The 18,484-nt window shown below is 36.6% G+C and overlaps 1 protein-coding gene across 5 annotated transcripts in view; it reads right to left on the reverse strand.

Moving 5' to 3' along the window:
* Positions 1 to 18,484, reverse strand: part of TMEM135 (transmembrane protein 135) — a 449,569-nt gene that overhangs the window by 123,844 nt on the left and 307,241 nt on the right. For all 5 annotated transcript variants that reach the window (XR_007156343.1, XM_047878352.1, XM_047878354.1 and 2 more), the window contains 4 exons: positions 17,880 to 17,921; positions 6,499 to 6,645; positions 3,510 to 3,579; positions 180 to 347 (listed from right to left, as the gene is read on the reverse strand). Coding sequence is in view for 4 of the 5 variants with exons in the window: in XM_047878352.1 (XP_047734308.1) it covers positions 180 to 347; positions 3,510 to 3,579; positions 6,499 to 6,645; positions 17,880 to 17,921 (427 nt within the window). In the remaining variant the exon portion in view is untranslated. The remainder of the gene's footprint in view (positions 1 to 179; positions 348 to 3,509; positions 3,580 to 6,498; positions 6,646 to 17,879; positions 17,922 to 18,484) is intronic.

An 18,484-nucleotide genomic window follows, 5' to 3' on the forward strand; every position in this document is an offset into this window, starting at 1 on the left:
AAATTTTTCCAACCTCAATTCCCAATATATATTGTATATATACTTGGAGACATTAAAACATTTATGAATACAACAGAAAGAAGCATTAAAAAATGATAGATGGGTTAAGGCCATATCTCATTCTAATAATAGCCATGTTATTTATTTCCCATTTTTCTCTCCTCTGCTGAAAGCCTTACCTTGTATATACTAACAAAAGAGCCCAGAAAAGCTCCGAGCTGGAAGTTTTCTTTATTGTAGAAGAGAGAAAATAGCCGGGATGGCTGTGTAAACAGATGCCGAAATGCAGAGGGAATTCGGAGGCAGCACTGGATCAAGTATCCCACGCTAAACATTCTGATGAAACCCTAGAGAAAATTGGGATAAAATTCTGATTTACATCCAAATATTTAAGTCTGACAGATATAAATTTTACTGGTTTAGAATCAAAACAGAACTCAAAAATAAATAAATAAATAACACAAGTTTATATCAAAGCATTTTCAAAATTAAGTCCTAAGACCTCAAATAATTTTAAAACAATTACCTTAAAATAAGGGTAAAATTTTTCAGTGATTACACTTTCTTTGATTTTCAAAACCTAGGAAGTCTCACAAGCACTGGCCAAACTTGTCTATGCAACAAACTTCCATTTCTTGACATTCTGTTAACAATAACCAGGATTTATGATTCCTAAACCACAACTGAATTTTAGGAACAAAAGCAATGAAATTCCAAAAAAATAGTTTACAAAACCAATGTGTTTTGGAAATTTTAACAGGGTACTTTTCTTTTTTTTCTTTTTTTTTTTTTCATGTTTATTTATTTTTGAGAAACATAGAGTGTGAGTGGGGGAGGGGCAGAGAGAGAGGGAAACAGAATCTGAAGCAGGCTCCAGACTCTGAACTGTCATCACAGAGTCCCACATGGGGCTCAAACTCACAAACCACGAAATCATGACCTGAGCCAAAGTCAGACACTTACTTAACTGACTGAGCCACCCAGGTGCCCCAATAGTGTACTCTTCTTAATAACTGGTGTAAGTAGGAATTCTTTTGGCAGAAAAAAATAACTTTATTTTTAGACCTTTGGTATCAACTTTTTAAATGATCAGGTTAAAAGAATTTTCCAGAAAAAAAAATTATACCTAGGTTTTTATTTCTATGCTCAACTGTGTCAGGCCAAAACATCTCTAAGAATCAGTAGCTTTTAAGGTACACTAAGCAAAACTTGAAAAAGCAAATGCACTACAAAGGCATACTTGCTGCCAACATTTTCCCTCCAACTCTTTACAGGGCACCTCCAACTCTTTACAGGGCAAAAAAGAACAGAGAGGATGACTAGTGCTGGTCAATTTCATTTCAGTATTTAAGGAAATGAAATTTAAACATCACTTCTTACTGACAGACTGAAAAATTCTTATTAGCACAAAACCAAATGCTATCTAAAAGAAAAGTATTTTAAAAATTCATGTTTATGAATGTTTATGAAGTTTCATGCTCATGAGGAGGAGCACATAAGTCAGTGAACAAACAAAATAACTACAGATTAGTGTAAGTTTATGCAGGAAATAATCAAGACTCTAGGAGGGAAATTAACAGGCAGCCTATATTAAATTGGGTGATAAGGGAAAGCGATGGAGGATGTATCATTTAAACAGACAGAAAAGAGGAGCTGGCATGATGAAAACATTTCAGATAGCTTGGACAGAAAGCACAAAGACAAAACAGAGACTGGCAGGTATGAGGAATCAACAAAAAGTGTGAATGGAGCATAGTGAGTTGAGGGGAAAGTAATTTGTATATTTCCTCAGGGATATGATTTAACATGTGGTGTAACTAAGCTGATGGAATAATGAGGTACACTGTCAAAATATATTTACTATATTTATGGTGTAAATTCCTCACCTACAGGTCTCCAAATAATTTTACATTCACAGACATATTACTCCAATTTATATGAAAATTGCCAAGTTTACAGTGTTGGTACACATTTGCTGACACAATGACTAGATTTATTCAATCCTCAGTAATTCTCCATAACATTCCCAGATAATTTTTAATATCACTTCCCCTCTTCCCAAACTTTATCAAATACATCTGATTTAATCAGAATATTTCTCTTAGTTACCCTCCTGAAGTCTTCCCTTGAATTAGCAGTACGTCCAGTTGGAGGAAATAATGACTCTCTGGGAGCTGGCAGACCCTGAGGCTGCCAGCAACGTTGCTCTCCTCCCCATTTTAAAAGTGGGGCAGAAAATCAGATTTAGAAGCAGTGTATCAGAAACCACTGCACAAGTGAAAAAACACTCTACTGCTTTAACCTCTGGTCATATCCTTGGGGACTCTAAGGTAAGTGTTGGCTTAGGCAAATGCCACCATCAACATTAGATCACAGGCACTCATGTTCATAAGCACTAATGTGATACAATCCCTCTCTCCCAGAATGACTGCTGAGAGGCTGTCTTTTTTTTTTTAATTATTATTATTATTATTATTTAAAAAAAATTTAACCTTTTTAAATTTATTTTTGAGGCGGGGGGGGGGGTGCGCAGAAAGAAAGGGAGACTCAGAATCCAAAGCAGGCTCCAGGTTCCAAGCTGTCAACACAGAGCCCAACGCAAGGCTTGAACCAACAAACCGAACTGTGAGATCATGACCTGAGCTGAAGACAGACACCTAACCTATTGAGCCACCGAGGCTCCCCCGGAAGGCTACCTGTTGGGGATGCTGTACAACTCTGCTCTTCTCATCATCAACTGAGTGGGGATAAGACATTGTAAGAAAGAACATAAACTTTTTGAAGTATCAGGATTGTGAGAGCCCCATCCACAACCAAAGAACTTGTAGCAGATGGTGCCACCTGTGCCAGACTAACTGCAATTAAAATAACTTCCATCCCAGAGTTGGTGGCAATGGAGGATGGGGGGATGACAGGCACAGAATGGGGGATGGGCGAGGAGAGACACTCTACTACACTATTACGGAGTGAAGAATTTATGCCAGTGGGCATAGCTAACTTCCTTCATATAGAGCAACTGTGGACATGCTCCAGTTACATCCATGCCTTAAAAAACGTAACAACTTTACAAGTCCAACACCAAATGCCACTGTACCAGCTTGTGCACAGTGTATGTATGAGACTGCTCACCCACTAGTACACAGCATACTCCAGGGACCTTGATCTAAAATGTATTCTAGTGAGAATACATTACAAAGTACAAATTTTAATAACTTTCTTTTTCTGTCTTTTTTGCTATGGTTGCTTCAGCTTCTCTTCTGCTTTGAAATTTTAACACTAATTTTTAAATAAGCGGATTTTAAAATTATTTAACAAAGGATCTGGTAAGTGAATACTAAAAGCTAAATTGTTACCTAATTTTCACAAATTCCTTATTTCTCAAGTCAAATGCAAAGCATAATAGCAATTACTGTCAATTTTTCCATTTACTTTGAAATCATGTTTTAATTATAAAGTTATTTCTATACATATTTCCTGCAGCGAATAAAGTGATACTTTCATATACTTACTTTAATGCAATAAGAGATGCAATTATCTTCATAGTGTTTGCAACATCTATGCCTTGGTCCATGCTTACATCTGAAATAAAACACAAATAACAAATTATGTGTTTATATGTGTGTATGTGTATATATGTGCTTAAAACTCTGTAACCTAAAAAGGAGAAAATATTACCTACTTGTATTTAAATGCATACATCTTTTGGTTTCTTGGGACATAAAAAAGCAAATATAACAGATTTTTTTTTCTTTGCAGTTCAGCATTTGACACAGTGCATAAAATATGTGACTGCAGTCAAAATACTTAAATGTGGAACAGAAAAAACATTGGTAAATATTTGTGACTAAGTATGAAAAATATGTATATATTATCTCTATACTCTGCCAAATCTTTTGGAAGCTTTAAGTTGCTTACTGTAGAGCATAACAGTCATAAATCATCCATGAAGTCAGTACTTGAGCAAAAATCATAATGGAAAGTGCTCAGGTTACTGGAATGTATACTTAATTATATTTGAAAGAAAACATCTGGAAAAGAAACATGATAGAGTATTAGAATTCAAAATTCAATTTTAAAAATAAATATAGAAATAGATCATGTGGGAATTCAAAAGTAGGTTATTTGTGATTTGACTACAAACCACTTGGTCCTCTTGTGTTTAGTAAACCTTTCTGCAAGGAAGACTACTGTTCAAGACACTGAAGATGCTGACTCCAGGACTATATATACATTCACTCGAGGCTTAAAAAAGTAAGTAACATATCTAACATGGGTCTAGCTCTCCCCCTTTCCCTCTGAAGAATTCATGTTCCAAAATGAGTAGTCTTTATAACTCTTGCAGACTGCAGTTAATTATCTTCATGGTTACATTAACTTTCTTGTTGATAATAATTTGTAGAGTAATATTCTGGCTCAAGGTCTCTCTAATTCCATTTGCAAACTGATTAGCAAAACCTTTTGGGAAATCCAATTCTGAGCCACAGCTGGAGTATGCAGGCAGCCTTTCATACACAAGGATGACAGCAGTAGTTCCTACTGACCGTAGCCCTTATGTCATTAGAATGATGGGACATGTCTGGCCATGTGAAGTTGAGGGCTTAAAGCTGGAGCCTAAAAGAGGTAAATCAGAGAAGGGTGGCCGTATGTAAACCATCACTCTTCATACTTCTAAGTGTCCTCTTCAAAGACATTCTTCAGCCAGTGCTACTGGAACTACACAGAGATTGTTAAACTCTCTTTGCTAGTGAAGTTAAATTCTGATAGCAGCTATACTGTCATTTAATCTTTCCTTAGTCTGTTCTTAAAACTTCTCAAAACCTGGACTCCCCATCTCCTGTCTTATCTGCTCTGCTTATGCATTACCCTGCATCTGCTTTCACAGCAGTGGGTACTCTGACAAGTTCTACCACGACCTGATTAGCTCTGATACCCAAGGTATCATTCATCCACATAATACATTCTCTGCACTTCCCTCTGATTCTTGGTGAACATGATTTCCATGAATAGGGATTCCCTCTCTCTTTTCTCCACTTAGGTGATTCATAACTATTTTGAACTTACTTAAGAAGTTCACTACCAATCACACCACTGGATATTTACCCCAAAATTACAAAAACACTAATTCAAAGGGATATATGCACTTCTATGTGTATTGCAATGGTATTTACAGTAGCCAAATTATGGGAGCAGCCCAAGTGTTCATCGATGAATGGATAAAGAAGAGGTGGTATGTATGTATGTGCGTATGTGTGTACACACACAGTGCAATATTATTTAGCCATATGATATTGCGCATATGTGGAATTTAGGAAACAAAAAAATAAATGAGCTAAGGGGAAAAAAAGGAAAAAAGAGAAAAACCAAAAAACAGTCTCTTAACTATAGAGAACAAACTGATGGTTACTAGAGGGGAGGTGAATGGGGGAATGGGGGGATGGATGAAACAGGTAATGGGGGATTAAGGAGTATACTTATCATGATGAAAAAATCAAAACAAGAAAAAAAGATATACATAAAATTCTTTTAAAAAGTTCACTACCACAATTATTCCTGCCATCTGTTATTCCTTCCTTGCCTCTTACCTTCTGCATGTGGTTTATACTAAAATGAAGACAAACTCTTTAAATTCAGTAAAAATTCTGAGTACCTACACTGTGCTCACGTATGTGAGGCCACTCACATGTTATTTCATTTAATGCATACAACATTCTTTAACAAAGATCATTAACCCAAGTTAACAGATGAGCACTTTAGGATCCAGAGTGGTTAAATCACTTGCCCAAAGTCACAAAGCCAGCAAGGGGTAAAATGAGAGTCTAACATAGGTCTTCTGATTCCCACTTCAGCTTCCTATAACCGATGTCTAACTTTCTATATTGGTTATTCATTCGATACTCTCTCAAATATCACTACCAACATTATTTTTATTAACTAATGTTCTAATTTTAAATCATTAAGTTAATTTTCTTCAATATCTGTACTAGAAATACAAATATTTGTATGAAATTCAGACTTATTTGCATAATATACAAATAAAGTTATCTTATTCCATTTCTAACGCCCTGAACATTTCCACTCTTGCAAAAACAAAAACAAAACCCTTTACTTAAGGTTTGCTCCTTGTACCTATATCTTCTTGAATCTCTCCCAGAACTTTTCTTTCTCCTTCCTACACTTAGCATATTTGATTAGCACATATTAATCTGTTTCCCGAAGTTCCCCATTCCAGCCTCCTGCAACTCTGCCTAGTTAGACACAGAAAACTATTATAAGTTCATATAAATCTATTAAAAATACCATATGATGGTCTATAGTCCAGACAAAAATAATAAATAACATTGACTTGCTATTATGTGCCTTTTATAAAACTCTATGCATTGTTTTTTGCAAAAAAAAAAATACATCATCACTGAAAAGAAAACAAAAACACTTTGACATGGTACAAATATCATAGAAAACAGTGACAAAGTGTGCTAAGTATCAAGATAAAGAACTTACACTGAATCCACAAGTTTCCTGATTAGAGCAATTACATTCATTCTTCTTGGCTTTTCCTCATGTTTCTCTGTCTTCTGTTCCACTTTTGCATATGCCGCTTCTGGTGAGTAAGAATGTGTGGGAATTTCTTCCTTCCCTACAATAAACCTAAAGAAAAGAGCACAATGTGAAGAATTTTTCACCTTAAAAAAAAAAACCAAAAAAAAAAAACAAACTTGACTTTGTTAATATACAAATACATTTTGGATAGTACCTTATCATTTAAAGTAAGATTTTTCAAAATTTACATAAAATCTTATCCTTTAGAAATACAAGCTTTAAAAATCTGAATGCTTCGTAAATGTTGACAGCCATTTCTTTAATAATACAAATTCTTCCACTAAGTTTTTTCTTTTAATTCCAGGATAGTTAACATACAGTGTCATATTAGTTTCAGGTGTACAATATAGTGACTCCACAGTTCTGCACATTCGTCAGTGCTCATCATGGTAAGTGTACTCTTAATACCCTTCATGTGTTTCACCCAATGCCCGCAACCCACCTGCTCTGTGGTAACCATCAGTTTGTTCTCTGCTTAGTTAAGTTTCTACTTCTTGGTTTGTCTTTCTTTCCTTTTTTTCCTTTGATCATTTGTTTTTGTTTCCCAAATTCCACATATGAGTAAAATAATATAGTATTTGTCTTTTTCTGACTGGCTACTTAGCATTAATTATACTCTCTAGCTCCATTCATGTTGTTGCAAATGGCAAAACTGCATTCTTTTTTGTGGCCAAATAATATTCCATTATATGTATATACCATTTCTCTATTCACTCATCAGTTGATGGACACTTGGGCTGCTCCCATAATTTGGCTAGTGTAAGTAATGCTGCAATACACATAAGGGTGCATGTATGCCTTTAAATTAATGTTTTTCCATTTTGGGGGGCAAATACTCAGTACTGTGATTACTAGATTGTAGGGTAGCTCGATTTTTTAACTTTCTGAGGAATCTCCATACTGTTTTCCAAAGTGGCTGTGCCAGTTTGCATTCCCACCAACAGTGCAAGAGGGTTCCTATTTGGAGAAATAGGAACACCAACACCTTTTGTTTCTTGTGTTATTGATTTTAGCCATTCTGACAAGTGTGAGGTGATATCTCATTGTGGTTCTGATTTGCATTCCCCTGATGATCAGTGATGTGAGCATCTTTTCATGTATCTGTTGACCATCTGGATGTCTTCTCTGGAGAAATGTCTGTTTATGTCGTCTGCTCACTTTTTAAAAAATCTTTATTTATTTATATTGAGAGAGAGCACAAGCGGGGAAGGGACAGAAAGAGAGGGGGAGAAAGAATCCTAAGCAGGCTCCACACTGTCAGCACAGAGCCTGATGCAGGGCTTGATCCCATGAACCTGAGATCATGACCTGAGTGGAAACCAAGAGTCGGACATTCAACCAACTGAGCCACCCAGGTGCCTCTCATCTGCCCACTTTTTAATTGAATTATTTGTTTTTTGGGTGTTGAGTTATATAAGTTCTTTACATTCTTTATATATAAGTTCTTTATATATAGTTCTTTATATTCTTTATATATAAGTTCTTTATATTCTTTATATATAAGTTCTTTATATATAAGTTCTTTATATAAGTTCTTAGTATTTTGGATACTAACCCTTTATCAAATATGTCACTTGCAAATATTTTCTCCCACTCTGTAAGCTTTTAGTTTTGTTCATTATTACCTTTGCTGTACAGAAGCTTTTTATTTGATGTAGTCGCAACAGTTTTGTTTCTGTTTTTTCTTCCCTTGCCTTGGGAGACAAATCTAGAAAAAGTTGCTATGTCCGATGTCAGAGAAGTTACTGCCTGTGCTCTCTTCTAGGATTTTTATGGTTTCATGTCTCACATTTAGGTCCTTTTGAATTTATCTTTGTGTATGGTGTAAGCCAGTGGTCTAGTTTCATTCTTTTGCATGTTGCTGTTTAGTTTTCTCAACACCATTTATGAAGAGGCTTTTTCTCATCGTGTATTCTTTCCTCCTTTCTCAAACATTAATTGACCATATAAACATGGGCTTATTTCTGGGCTCCCTATTCTGTTCCAACGATCTATGTGCCAGTACCATACTGTTTTGATTATTACAGCTTTGTAATAACTTGAAGTCTGGAATTGTGACACCTCCAGCTTTGCTTTGCTTTTTCAAGATTGTTTTGGCTATTTGGGGTCTTCTGTGGTTCCATGCAAATTTTAGGACTATTTGTTATAGTTCTGTGAAAAATGTTGTTGATATTTTGATAGGGATTGCATTAAATCTGTAGACTGCTTTGGGCAGTAAGGACACTGTTACAATATTTATTCTTCTGACCCATGAGCATCAGTTTGTGTCATCTATTTGTTTGTGTCATCTTAAATATCTTTTACCAACATTTTATAGTTTTCTAAAAATATGTATTCTATATTTTATAGAATACAAGTCTTATAGTTTTCTAAAAATATGTATTCTGTATTTTATAGAATACAAGTCTTTCACCTCCTTGGTTAAAATTATTCTTAGGTATTTTATTACCTTTGGTGCAACTATAAATGGGATTGCTATCTTAACTTTTCTTTCTGTTGCTTCACTATTAGTAAATAAAAATACCATGAATTTCTGTATGTTGATTTGGTATCCTACAACCTCACTGAATTCATTTATCAATTCTGGTAGTTTTTAGATGGAGTCTTTAAGGTTTTTTATATATAGTATCATGTTGCCTGCAAATAGTGAAAGTTTTATTTCTTCCTTACCAATTTGGATGCCTTTTCTTCCTTCTTCTTTTCTGATCGCTATGGATAGGCATTCCAGTACTTGTTAAATATGAGCGGGAAGAGTGGACTTCCCCATCTTGTTCTTAACCTTAGGGGAAAAACGCTCTCCATTTTTTGCCACTGAGTGAAATATTAGCTGTGGGTTTTTCATATATGGCCTTTACTATGTTGTGGTGTTCCCTCTAATCCTATTTTTTGAGTTTTTTTTTTTATCATGAATGGATCTTCTACTCTAGAAAATGCTTTTTCTGCATCTATTGAAATGATTTTTTATCCCTTCTTTTAATGATATGATGAATCTCACTGAACCACTCTTGCATCCCAGGAAAAAATCCCACTGGATTGTGGTACATGATTTTTTTAGTTTTTTTTTTTAATGTTTTATTTTTGAAGGAGAGAGAGAGACAGAGCATGAGCAGGGTTGGAACAGAAAGACAGGGAGACACAGAATTCAAAGCAGGCTCCAGGCTCTAAGCTGTCAGCACAGAGCCCGATGCGGGGCTCAAAGTCACGAACTGTGAGATCATGACCTGAACTGAAGTCAGACACTTAACCGACTGAGCCATCCAGGTGCCCCTGTGGTGCGTGATTTTTTAAAGTATCATTGGGTTTGGTTTGCTAATATTTAGTGGAGGATGTTTGCATCTATGTTCAACAGAGATATTGGCCTGTAGTTCTCTTTTTTTGTAGTGTCTTTATCTAGTTTTGGTACCAGAGTAATGCTGGCTTCGTAGAATGAATTAAGAAGTTTTCCTTCCTCTTCTATTTTTTGGAATAGTTTGAGAAGAATAGGTATTAACTCTTCTTTAAATGTTTGGTGTAATCCATCTGTGAAGGCATCTAGTCCTGGACTTTTGTTTGCTGGGAGTTTTTTGATTAGTGATTCAATTTCATTGCTGGTAATCAATCTGTTCAAATTTTCTATTTCTTCTTGATTGAATTTTGGCAGTTTATATGTTCTAGGAATTTATCCATTTCCTCTAGGTTGTCCCATTTGTTAGCATATAATTTTTCACAATATTCTCTTACAACCTTTTGTATTTCAGTGGTGTTGGTTGTTATCTCTCCCAGTTCGAATTCTATTGTTTTGAGTCCTCTTTCTCTCTCTCTCTCTCTCTCTCTCTCTCTCTCTCTCTCTCTCTCTTTTAAATGAATATAGCTAAAGGTTTATCAATTTTTTGATCTTTTCAAAGAACTGGCTCCTGGTTTCACTGAGCTGTTTTGTTGGTATTTTTAGTTTTTATTTTGTTTTTTTCTGCTCTAATCTTTATTATTTCCTTCCCTCTGCTGGTTTTGGGTTTTGTTTGTTGTTCTTTCTTTAGTTCCTTTAGATGTGTGGTTAGGTTACTTGGGATTTTTCTTGCTTCTGAGGTAGGCCTGTATTGCTATAAACTTCCCTCTTAGAACAGTTTTTGTTATATCCCAGATTTTGGACTGTTGTGTTTGCATTTTCATTTGTCTTCAAGTATTTTTTAATTTCATCTTTGATTTCTTGGTTGACCCATTCATTGTTTAATAGCATGTTATTAAACCTCCGTGTATTTATGTGCTTTCCATGTTTTTTCTTGTGGTTGATTTCTAGTTTCATAGTGTTGTGCTCAGAAAAGATGTATTTTATTACTTCAATCTTTCTGAATTTGTTGAGAATTGTTTTGTGGCCTAAAATGGGATCTATTCTGGACAACGTTCCATGTGCACTTGAAAAGAATCTGTATTCTGCTGTCTTAGGATGGAATGGTCTGAATATATCTGTTAGGTCCATCTGGTCTGATATTCAAAGCTATAGTTCCTTGGAGATTTTCTGCTTTTTATGATTGATTACACATTGTCTTTCTTTGTCCCTAATTTCATGAAGCCTTTGTTTTAAAGTCTATTTTGTCCAATATAAGTTGGTACTCAGGTTTCTTTTCATTTCCATTTGCATGATAAATGGTTCTCCATCCCTTCACTTTCAGTCTGCATGTGTCTTTAGGTCTGAAATGAGTCTCTTATAGGAAGCATATAGATGGGTCTTGCTTTTTTATCCATTCTGTCATCCATGTCTTCTGACTGGAATGTTTAATCCATTTACATTCAAAGTAATTATTGGTATGCAATTATTTATTGCCATTTTGTTACATATTTTATGGTTGTTTTGTAGTTCCTCTCTGTTCCTTTCTTCTCTTGCTCTCTTCTTTCATGATTTCTTGGCTTTTTATAGAAAAATACTTGGATTCCTTACTCTTTATTTTTTACAAATCTATTACTGCTTTTTGATTTGTAGTTACCATTAGGTTTATACATAACACCTTCTGCATATGAGTCTATATTAAGCTGATGGTTGCTTACTTTTGAACTCATTCTTTACTCCTCTCCTCTCCACATTTCAGATATTTGGTATCATACATCCTTTGATTTTGTGCTTCTCTTGACTGATTTTTAGATATACTTTCTGTTTTTATTTTCGTTTGTGTACTTCTCATTTCTTCTCACTCTTACTTACGGTTTTTGTTTTTCCTTTTACAAAGTCCCCCTGAGCATTTCTTGTAGGGCTGGTGGAGTCGTCATGAATTCTTTTAACTTTTGTCTGAGAAACTCCTTCTACTATTCTTAATGACTGCTTTGCTGGATAGAGTATTCTTGGCTGAAGACATTTCACTATGAGCACTTTGAATATATCATGCCAGTACCTTCTGGTGTGCAAAGCGTCTGTTAAAAAATCAGCTGATAGCCTTAACAGATTTCCTTTGTATGTAACTGTCTCCTTTGCTCTTGTAATCTTTAAAATTCTTTTTTTATCACTATTTTTTTGTATCATTTTAATTATGATGTGTCTTGGTGTGGACCTCCTTAGGTTGAATTTGTTGGGGGATCTATATGGCTCCTGAATCAGGATCTCTGTTCCCCGCCCCGCCCCCACCCCCTCCCCCAGCAAGATTTGGGAAGTTTTCAGCTATTATTACTTCAAATACATTTTCTGTCTCCCTTTCTCTCTTTTCCTTCTGAGATCCCTATACTGTGAATGCTATTACACTTGATGGAGTCACTGAATTTTCTAAGTCTAGTCTCATACAGTATTTACTTGTCTCTCACCTATTCATCTCGATTGCTTTCCATTACTCTATCCTCCAGGTCACTTATAGGCTCCTCTGCTTTCTACAGCCTACTATTTATTCCATCTCTTGTATTTTTAATTTCATTTATTAAGTTCTTCATCTCTGATATGTTACTTTTTAGCTCTTTGGCAAGGGTCTCATTGATGTCCCTTACCCTTTTGTGAAGTCCAGTGAGTATCTTTATGGTCATTACTTCAAATTTTCTATCAAGCATATTATTTTTGTTTTACTTAATCTCCTGCTGTGATTTTGTCCTGTTTTTCATTTGGAACATATTCCTCTGTTTCCTCACTTTGTCTATCACTCTGTGTTGGTTTGTCTGTGTTAAGAAAGTCAGCTACATCTTCTACTCTGGAAGGTAGTGCCTTTATGAAAAAGAGGTCCTGTAGGGCCTTACAATGCAGTGTCCCCTGTTCACCAGAACCTGGTGCTTCAGGGGAATCTCCTGTTTGTGTTGCTTGTGTCCTGCTGTTGTGTCTGAGTCACTTTCTTTTAGTCCAGACGTCTTTACAACTCTGTGCCTGATGTGGCCTTTGCTTGCTATCTGTGGTGTTAGCGAGACTCTGGCTGCAAGCTCTGAGGAGGCGGCACTGCAGGATGGCTCAGAGGTCGGATGGTGGTGTTAGCAAAATCTACACAGAGCCCAGGACTGAGGCCAGCAGGCTTGGAGTGGGCCAGTCTTCAGGAGAACACATGGGCAAGGCACATCGCTAGCAGGTTAGATAGCAAGTGTCTGTGCAACACCTCCCACAGGTGGCCCTGTGTTTATGCTGTGGGGCAGATGAGGAAAATGGTGCCTGACAGCTCCTTTGTTCTCAGAGAAGTCCCCCAACACACTTGAAATCACTACAAGGAGACCTTCCTCCCTCCCATTTGTCCCAGGCACTGTGCAAACTGTAGCTTCTAGGTTGTCTATGGTCTTTTTAAGGGCAAGACCCAGCTATCACTCACCCTCCCATCTTGCCCAGCACTGAGTCAGCTGACTTTTTAAGCCCCAGGCTCTAAATCCTGCTAGTTGTACAAACCCATAGAATTCAGCCCCTCTGATTTTCAAAGCCAGATGTTATGGGGAGTCATCTTCCCAGTTTGGGCTCCCAAGTGTGAGACAGCAAGACCGTTTCTTTGACCTCTCTGCACCCACAGTTCCCTCCCTTCTGTGGGCAGCTCCCAACCACTGTTTCTGCCCTTCCTAATTTCCTAAATGTGGCTTCTTCTCTACATTTAGTTATGGAGTTTGTTCTGTCAGTAGTTGGATTGCTTTCTGTTATTTTACACAGATGTGGATGATATCTAGTTGTAAACATGGGATGAGGTGAGCTCAGGGTCCTCCTACTCCACCATCTTCCTAAACTCTCAACAATGCAGGTATTTTAAAATCAAATTAACCAAGTAAAATATAGCATAGAGCTTTTATGACACACTGTTTTAACTTAAGTCACCACTTTTTAAAGATATTACACACCTTAAAGTTTTTTCAAAGAAGCAAGTGAAATATTTACTTGGGTCTACTAATTGATCACAAAAATTCTATTCTTGCTCTAAATTCTACTAATAGTTACAACTGAATGAGTTTCTCATTTTTCAGTATAAAGTTATATCCCATCACTTTGAGTCATAAAATAGCCACATTGTGGTAGAAATTCATATAACAATACTCAGGGAAACGGAGGGAGCTGCAGAATGAGGATCATAAAACAGTCAAGAGTCCATGTATTCTCACAAAATTTCATTAGAAAACCTTAAATTCCATGTTATCCTAATCTATTTATTTATCTTTGGAGAAATTTAGTATCAAGGAGAAGACACTATTCTTATCTCATTAAAACTGGACTATTTTTTTCCCAAAGACAATGCGAAAAGAAAAGAGAGGGGAAAAAATGAAAGAGTTGCCACCATTAGATATCCCTCAATCAGTATCCTTCATCTGTTTTCGTTTTTGCTGTTTGTACCTTCATTATAAGAGTCATTGCTCTTTTAAAGAATAACTAAGCTTTCCCAAGAGAACTCTACTTGCCGAACTTTCAGGAAATACCTTGAAATGCAAACAAAAACTAGGGATCAATAATACTACACTAAGGTTCTGGAACGTGGGACCTATGACAAACACAGTAAGAAAATGTAAACACTCAGAAAAGAGAGGTGAAAAAAAGCTATTACTATCAACTGCAACCCAAGTTTGTTAGGACAAACTTGATAAAACATCTAGCTTATTAAATCATAAGGGATATGCAATGAGATTGTGTGCCACAAGATGGCAGTTGTGCAGTCTAAGTAGCTCTTATTCCAAAAGAATTTGGTTCTTATTCGTGGGTGTGCATGGACAATTTAAGATCTGTACTACTGTTCTTTATGAACAAGATAAAAACTACGTTGGAACAGTTATAATAATCTCTCTTACACTGTTCATAACACTGTTGCTCTTTTAGCCAGGACTGACCATCTCAGATTAGAGGTAACTTCCTCAGAGAAGCTGTCTCTGCCTAATCTGGAGTGAGTTAGCGATCCTTCCTTTGTGCTATCATGTCCCAATAAATCCCCAATAGTAGACGCACCTTGTTAGTAGGCTACGTCCCCCGTGAAACTGTGGGGTCTTGAGAGACTCTGTACATCTTCTTTGCTATTATACCCTAATGACTGGTATAGTGTCTGGCACACAGTAAACATTTAATTAATATATATTGAATGAGTGACTATAGTAATAATTAGCATTTTTGGAGCATTTACTAAATGATAGGTACAGTAGTGATATTAAATCATTTAACCCTCATAGCAACACTACAAACTAAGTGCCATAATTTCCATGAGAGTGAGCATGAAACCTTGCCCACACCCACAGCCAATAACAGTAACTATTTGAAATCAGAATTGTCTGACTCTAAATCCTGGGTTCTTAACCACCAAGCTGTATATACTTGTAAGTATTAAACTATGTTGATCCAGGCTTACTATACCTTAAGGCTCCTGAACTGGCTCTTCCCCTTTGGTTCTACTCTTGACTCTTTCTATCTACTCTCATAACTTCTACTAAACTTTAAGCAATAAGTAATAACCATTTTTTTCCAGAACATTTTCCTCTAATACAGAGAAAATTCTAAGTACAAAAAGTCCAGCCCAGTCCTTCATTTTAAGTGGGTTTGAAGAAGAGACACAAAAATATCTGACACATTTTAAGTTTTTGTAAGGATTCTGGGAGCCTAAGGAGAGACACGGGAGAAAAGGCTAAGTTTTCTCTTTACGAAAACCAACTTTTGGTTTTGTTATAAACTTTCAATTTAACACAGAATCCATTACAACCAGTGCAACAACAGCAACAATAACAAGTTATTTTCTAAAATGTTTCATCATCTGTAAAAAAAATTTTTTTAACGTTTATTTATTTTTGAGAGACAGAGACAGAGACAGAGTGAGAGTGTGGGAGGGGCAGAGAGAGGGAGACCCAGAATCCAAAGCAGGCTCCAGGCTCTGAGCTGTCAGCACAGAGCCCGACCTGGGGCTTGAACCCACAAAGCATGAGATCATGACCTGAGCCAAAGTCAAATGCTCAACTGACTGAGCCACCCAGGAGCCCCCATTATTTTTTAATGAAGAATATAATATGAAGAAATCACTGTTGTGTATACTTAGTTATTGCTACTACAGAGTTTCCACAACCAAAGATATTCAAACAGTGGACTCAATCTGTCCCCTCCCAAACTAGTCTTGTTGCATGCCATCTGATTTTCTGTTAATAGTACCTTTTGTCAGGTACTTAGGTTTTCAACACTTGGCTCCTATCAAGGATTGGAGGGAAGGAGAAAAAAGGAAACTATCGGGCATTAGGTCTTCATTTTCTTCTACTGCACGTCTCAACTTTGCCTCTCTCTCTTTAATCCTCCACTATCACCCAATCTCAGTCCTTTTCATTTCATCTTTCTTCTTTCTTGTTCTTTCTGTATACAAGGTCCCAAATACTGTGGCCAGACTAATCTTTCTGAAACAATGTCAACTACCCTGCTCAAAAACCTTTAGTGGGCCCTTACTGGTCATCTTATCAAATTCAAATCTGTCTTCTTTTCGTGTTGTTGTTCAGGTCTTCCATAATGTGGCCCTGCTTGATTCATCATTAAAAAAAACAACAAAAACAAAAACAAAACAAAAAAACAAACAAACCTTATAATCCCTAATATAAGCTTTTCATGCCAATTAAATTCCCACTCTTACTTCACATTTCAGGTTTATAATTTTCATGCTTTTGCTAACATAATTCCCTTCCACCCAGAAGGCTCTTCCCTTCCCTTCTAGTTCTCTAAAGCTACCCTTCAAGTACACTTTAAGGCTTATCCCCATAAGAGTACTAATGTAATAGGAAGCGCCTGGGTGGCTCAGTCAGTTAAGTGTCCATCTTTGGCTCAGGTCATGATCTCATGGTTCGTGGGTTTGAGCCCCACGTCGGGCTTTGTGCTGACAGCTCAAAGCCCGGAGCCTGCTTCAGATTCTGTGTTTTCCTCCCTCTCTCTGCCCCATCCCCACCCCCCCCCCCGCTCATGTTCTGTCTCTGTCTCTCTTAAAAATAAACATTAAAAAATTTTTTCTTAAGAATAATAATAAATAGCCAACAATTCTTGAGCACTATGTGCCATGCACAGTTCTAAACATTTTTCATGCATTAACTCATTTGATCTTCAAAATAAATCTTCTAGTATTGAAATCCACTCTTTTCCCTCCTATACTTACAATGAATACTACACTGTTAATGTTCACTAAGCATCTACCGTATGTACTTAGGAGAACAAAATAGGCAACATTTATGACACAAAATAGAAGAGCATTAGGTTTCAAGTAAGTATATATATACAGTCACTGTGTGAACATTAAATTAGTCAAGCATTCTTAAGCCTCAATTTCTTCTTCATGACACGTGGGCATAAAAATGCCCATCTCACAGAACTGTTGTTAAAATTTTCTAATCGATGTGAAAATGCTTGGTGAACTATAATATACAATGTTGGTGCTAACCAACGTTTCCACAGTTATCTACCATCTGCCAATAACTACGGTAAGAGATGGGCTACAGGGTGAAAAGCAGATTCTAGTGACTCTAGTGAAGCTAAGAATCCGAAATGTGTCTGACATGAGCCCTGCCCAAATGAAGTCCAGACTGTGGTACCACAGAATTCAGTATTTAATTTTGCAATCATTGTCCATGTGTAGCTTTGTCTTTCCAAACCTCCTTAAAGAGAGAGTTCTTGTAATTCTTTTCTAACATCCAATGATATGAGGCACACAATAGGCCCCAAAAGTATTTGGTGATTGACTGGGTTTTAGGGGAAAAGAAATCTAATAAGTTACTCTTTTAAGAAATATCACAAAAGTGACTTTGTGACTTCTACAATTATTTTCGGCTAGAAAACTGAGTAGATAAATATCTCTTATAATATGTGTAATGGTATTACTTTTTGAAAAAGTTAACTTGCAAATTCTTTCTTAACATGAAGTTAAATAAAATACGTTACTTACCTGAGGGCAGAGAATGTAAATCCTTTCAAACCATCTTTGCATCTAGAACAATAAAAAATTTTATGCTAAGATAACATGTTTTGAGATATAAAGTAGTATATTAAATAGCTATTAAAATTTTTTTCTGAAATAGATTTTTTTTTAATTTTTTTTTCAACGTTTATTTATTTTTGGGACAGAGAGAGACAGAGCATGAACGGGGAAGGGGCAGAGAGAGAGAGGGAGACACAGAATCGGAAACAGGCTCCAGGCTCCGAGCCATCAGCCCAGAGCCTGACGCGGGGCTCGAACTCACGGACCACGAGATCGTGACCTGGCTGAGGTCGGATGCTTAACCGACTGCGCCACCCAGGCGCCCCTGAAATAGATTATTTTTAAAAGGTGAAACTCTTGGGGCGCCTGGGTGGCACAGTCGGTTAAGTGGCCGACTTTGGCTCAGGTCACGATCTCACGGTCCGTGAGTTCGAGCCCCGCGTCGGGCTCTGTGCTGACAGCTCAGAGCCTGGAGCCTGTTTCAGATTCTGTGTCTCCCTCTCTCTGACCCTCCCCCGTTCATGCTCTGTCTCTGTCTCAAAAATAAATAAACGTTAAAAATAAATAAATAA

This window comes from Prionailurus viverrinus, chromosome D1 (assembly GCF_022837055.1).
Source record: "Prionailurus viverrinus isolate Anna chromosome D1, UM_Priviv_1.0, whole genome shotgun sequence".
In the NCBI taxonomy this organism is placed as follows: Eukaryota; Metazoa; Chordata; class Mammalia; order Carnivora; family Felidae; genus Prionailurus; species Prionailurus viverrinus.